Below are 5,200 nucleotides of genomic sequence, written 5' to 3'. Positions count from 1 at the left end.
AAAATTTCTTAGCCATTTCTTGTACGTCATTTTGTATGGAATTTTAGCTTTTCTTGAGAACTGCATACAGGCCTTTATTGAGCTAGAAAACCAACACAACAGCGTGAATTTGTATACGTTTTGCAATAGAATTGAATTATTTTACAATTTAAGTATACTTTTTCACTTATTAGGTGTGATATAATATTTATGCAGCGATATATGTGAAATATTTTGCAATGCAAGTAAAATGCTAATCTAGGGCGCAGTACAAATATGAAGCTCTTGAATTCCATGAAAGATGCCCTAATGTCGAGTGCTAAAATTTTCACGAAACTTTCATCTTGGAATGTACCTAAAATAAATATATTAACATCAAACAAATTTATAAATTTGGGAAATAACTTACTTTTTTCTTTGTTTACCTTTTGACACAAGCAAATTGCTTGAAATGTAAATTCTCCGATACAGCAAAAACAAGGGCCAGGGGTGCTTTTGTATGAAAAGCAACTTTTGAGCGGTAGCGCTTAGAGCGCTCCGATAAGCAATGTTATTTTGTAACAAATTTGTCATCAAACGGTGGCTTTAAAATTTCTTTGATATTTATTTATTAAAGTAAATCCGTACATTTGTGTTTATTCGTAAAATTGATGTACTAAACGAAACTTTGTTCTAATAAATTCTAAAGTTTATTTCATTAGTGTTGAAAAGCGACCGTGCGTGTAAGAAATTTTGTGGTGCCAAAAATTTCACCTCTGGAAACTTTATCCCCATAAAGGACTTCACCACTGTTTTTTTACTGGATATACTGAGATCATGAACGACCGCCATGATCATGAACGACCGACTGTCTTTTTGGTTCATGCTTGCAAATTACGGAGCGTTTACAGTGGACAATGCTGCATAAAGAAATATGTATTAGTTGTCGAAAAACGCTGATAATTGTCTCCGTGGCGTAGGCGTCCTGACAATAGTGAAGACAATTTATTTTTAGCAAAATGTCGAAGGTGAACATTGAATCATAAATTGCATAAATACGCATTTCACGGGAGCTATTTGAGATAAAAGCTAAAAAATAAAAAAAAGAGACAAAACTACTTACACACCAGCGTCTCTTTAATTATTATAGTTATTTTGTTATGAGTTTCTCTTCTTTCTTGCACAAGACGTCAAAATTATTGTCTGCAAAAGTCAAATCATTGTCCGATTTACTGTCTTCAAAATAATCAAGACAGTGATTGAGACAATTGAAGAAGTATGCATGTATTAGTGAAAAGTCTGCATACATGTATTGCTATTGTCATGACAGTATTGTCCGTTGTAAACTCTAAGTTAGTTTTGTGGTACCGGCACAGTTTAGATTTACATGCAACTTTTAGTTGAAAGTAACAATCGCCTGGTGTGAACGGGCTTTCAACTAATCGCTTCCAATGAAGTTGGGGTGCAGCCAACTTTTGATTCAACTAATCGCCTCTAAAATTGTCTGTAAAATCGCGTCATGCGAACACCGTATTATGCCCACCGAACATTGACCAAAAATCAGTGTTGTCTTTTCAGCACAATTGGACCAAAATTGGTAGTTTCATTTCTTAAAATAAGGCTTTGTAGGTTGGTTGGTTTGTTGTGATTTCCAAGGGGTTTTGGTAGGCAAATCACATAATTTATGCATTTTATAAAACTTATCTGTTTTCGGGAGTACATGTAAAGGATGATGTGAAAAGGAAAAGAGAAATGGGACATGTCAAAATTATTTTTTGTTCCAGCTCCGTGGGGCGCGAGATCAAAAAGGCACGATCATACTCGAAGCATCTCTCTGGTGAGTATCACTTGAGCAACCCGACTCTTATGGAGGATCTGTTTCTTAAACTCCCAACACAACAGCGTCTAGAGTGGGCGCGTTACGCAGTAAGCGTGATACCAAGGTCCACTATAAGCCATTTCAACAACTGGCTGAAAGAGTAGCGCGCGCAGTAAACGCGGCCGGCATTGTTTCAAATACACGATCGCGTTCGACAGAAGTAAGGGCCGAAGCCCGAGGAAGATTTTTCCATTCAGACGAAGTTGCGAACGGTAACCACACTTCATGCAAGCTGTGTACGGAGGCACACCATATATCGAGATGTGAGCGTCTGCTCGGCATGAACAATACGTCAAGATGGAAAGTTGTGCGAGAAGAAAAGTTGTGTTTTAACTGTATGAACAGTGGCCACAGAAGTAACCGATGCACGTATAAACACAAAGGCCCTGCGCGTAACCACGGACTCCTGCATGTCGACGGTACAACGCATGTAGGCGCGACTCAAGGTGTAAGGCTCAATACTCGCGAGAGCCGATCTTTACTAGCACTTTGAAGCAATGAGGAAAATCTAAAGTACTTTTCAAAATTTTTTCGTTGATGCTGTGTGCCAACGGAAAGGAAATAGCATGATACGCGTTCCTGGATGAGGGATCATCAATATCGCTTATGAGCAAGAGCTTATCTGACCGGCTGGGACTGAAGGGTAAAGGCCAGTATGCAGCTCTCATGAAATGCAAAAATTCCATATAAAATAACGTACAAGAAATGGCTAAGAAATTTTCTTGTGTAAAACTTTCTTAAGGCAGTATGCAGTTCTTAAGAAATTTGCTACGCTTTCTACAACGGTGTTCAAAAGTTTTTTGTGAAAAAAAGAGCACAAGGCTTGCAACAGAAATATATGCCCGTTCCATTATTTTTTGAGGAAAAAGTGAGGCAACAGGCTGGTGAAGTATCAGATATCAAAATTCCTTGGACGCACACACGAAATAATAAAAATTTTTTTCTTTACCGTATTCTTGAGAGCTGCATACTTGCCTTAAGGAAGAAAAGTTGATGCTACAATGGCTAGGAAACAATACGGTAACGAAGACGGTCTTCGCGGCTGATGTGCAAATTTCCCACCCCTTGCCGAGGAGCAAGAGATTCTAGAGGAAGAACATTACAGTCGTCGACGATTTGCAACTCCCCAGGCAAACACTCGATATTTCCGAGCTACAATGTAAATATAGGTACAGTAAGGGCGAATTTCAAATAAATATTTAAACGGCACTTAAGTTTAATTGTGGATTGTTGTTTTAGGGCCGGGTGTTCAATGTCTGGTTATCACTACCACTACACTATCGACGATTTCGACATCATGCATGTAACATGTGATCGATAAAGCAGTAGTTGTGCTTAACCGGAGCTTCTACCTCCGATTTGTGCTAATCAGACATTGAACAACCGGCCCTAAATGCCATTTAGCTTTCGTTGGGTTTCAGATCAACTTTGTTTAAGGGCCGGTTGCTCAAAGCCTGACTAACACTAATCATCGGTTAACATCGTTATCGACGTTTTCGACTCCAAGCTTATAACACGGTGTCGGTAACGTCGATAACGATGTTTAACCAGGGATTAGTGTCAACCAGGCTTTGAGCAACCGGCCCTAAATATGCCAAACAATTGGCAGCACTGCCGCTTGTTCCTTGAAATTGTTGTTACATTTGCTGTTACATTTATTTACATATTGTGCTGAACAGCTGATTGTTTTTTGGTGGGATTTGGTGGCATTGATTAAATAACCTACCAATCAATCTTGGTTGTTTAGTACAAACACAGGGTTGCATATCTCATATTTAAATAGTCAATATTAGCCACTGAAGCGCAGATTAAATGTATGATCTGAAAATAAATAGTGGAAGTTAGGCCCCTATTATCATTCGCGAATCGCTTAAAATTGGCGAATCACTTTTAATGGCGAGTCGCCTTTTGACCAGCATTATGGTTAGCGAATGTACTAGTTCGCATAAAATGTGATGTTGCCAGCGCCAAAAACAGAAAGCGACGAAAGTGAAATGTCAAAAAAAGAACGTAAATTCAAAGACAAAGTTCAATTTGATTGAATGTAATAAAAGTAAAAGTAATTCGAAATGATGAGCAGTGTGGACTTATTTTTTGAGGACGAGTACGATGTGGAGGAAACCAACCTGCAAAGACTGAGACGCAGCATCCGAGATAATTCGAACCCGATGGATCTGCCCAATAGGCTGTAAGTAGAATGCCGTTTGCACATTTATCAAAAATAAACATGTAATTTTGTACTCCAGATTTGTTTCATACTTCAGGATCAATAAGGAAGCTTTTATGTTCCTGTTGCAAAAAATGGAGGACTCGTTCAATCTCAATGCTCAATGCACCGGAGCGCAGCAATACCACCAATTTTAAAGCTTGCTTGCGCCCTTCGCTTTTTCGCTGATGTCTCCTATCAAAGGGGCGTTGGTAACGATTTCGAACTAGGCTTCGCACAAGCAACGGTATCGGTGGTCTTAAAAGAAGTACTGGAGATATTCCAGACCGTCATTTGTCATGAATGGATAAATATGCAAATGACTGAAGACGAGAAACAAAGGGCTAGACATTTTTTCTTCCGAAAATCTCGTATAACTGGAATCATCGGGTGCGTGGACGGAACGCACGTTGGTATTGTTGCACCAAATCGATTAAAACATCAGTATTTAAATAGGAAAGGGTTTTACAGTTTGAATGCAATGATTGTAAGTTTCAATTAAAAATTTTTCAATTCTTTTTTCCTATTTGCATAATGTATATTTTTCAGGCTTGTGATCACAACATGGTGATACGGTATGTAGACGGCCGTTTTCCCGGTTCAACACACGATTCATTTCTTTGGGGAAACAGTGAACTGAAAGAAATCTTGCAAAGGATGTACTGCAATGGAGAACGAAGTTCTGTGTATTTAGGTATGCTGTTTAACCAGATTAATTCCAATATGTAATTTGATTTTCTTATAGGGGATTCTGGGTACCCCTTAAGCCCTTATCTAATGACACCATTTCGTAGTGCAATCACTGGCAGCAGAGAGTCAACCTTTAACACACAGCAGGGATGGGCGTAATCAGGAAAATGAATAATTGAATAAAAAAAAATCAACAATTTTGAATGACGAATAAATTTTTATTCTTCATTCAAGCACTTGCGAATGATGAATAAATTTTTATTCATAATTCAAGTAATTTCAAGTAACGAATAAATTTTTATTCTTCATTCAAGCACTTGCGAATGATGAATAAATTTTTATTCATCATTCAACTAATTTCAAATAACGAAGAAATTTTTATTCATCATTCAAGCACTTTCGAATGATGAATAAATTTTTATTCATTATTCAAATAATTTCAAATAACGAAGAAATTTTTATTCATC

At 37.8% G+C, this 5,200-nt stretch overlaps 2 protein-coding genes across 2 annotated transcripts in view; both read left to right on the top strand.

Moving 5' to 3' along the window:
- Nucleotides 1-1,597: 1,597 nt before the first annotated feature.
- On the top strand, nt 1,598-2,523 carry LOC108359587 (uncharacterized). Its single transcript, XM_017611511.1, has 2 exons — nt 1,598-1,795; nt 1,861-2,523. The coding sequence occupies exons 1-2, from the start codon at nt 1,711-1,713 to the stop codon at nt 2,328-2,330; spliced, it is 555 nt and encodes a 184-aa protein (XP_017467000.1). The 5' UTR covers nt 1,598-1,710; the 3' UTR covers nt 2,331-2,523.
- A 1,386-nt stretch (nt 2,524-3,909) lies between these two features.
- LOC108359584 (putative nuclease HARBI1) overlaps nt 3,910-5,200 on the top strand; it is a gene marked incomplete at its 3' end in the record, with an annotated part of 3,922 nt that continues 2,631 nt past the window's right edge. Inside the window, exons 1-4 of the mRNA XM_017611509.1 lie at nt 3,910-4,025; nt 4,102-4,530; nt 4,593-4,737; nt 4,789-4,886. Of these exons, the coding sequence (XP_017466998.1) occupies nt 4,168-4,530; nt 4,593-4,737; nt 4,789-4,886 (606 nt within the window). The remainder of the gene's footprint in view (nt 4,026-4,101; nt 4,531-4,592; nt 4,738-4,788; nt 4,887-5,200) is intronic.

Source organism: Rhagoletis zephyria, unplaced genomic scaffold, assembly GCF_001687245.7.
Source record: "Rhagoletis zephyria isolate East Lansing unplaced genomic scaffold, Rhagoletis_zephyria_1.1 Rzeph_scaffold_00415, whole genome shotgun sequence".
Lineage (NCBI taxonomy): Eukaryota > Metazoa > Arthropoda > Insecta > Diptera > Tephritidae > Rhagoletis > Rhagoletis zephyria.
The sequence above is the reverse complement of the archived record's forward strand: the minus strand, read 5'-3'. Positions and strand labels throughout refer to the sequence as shown.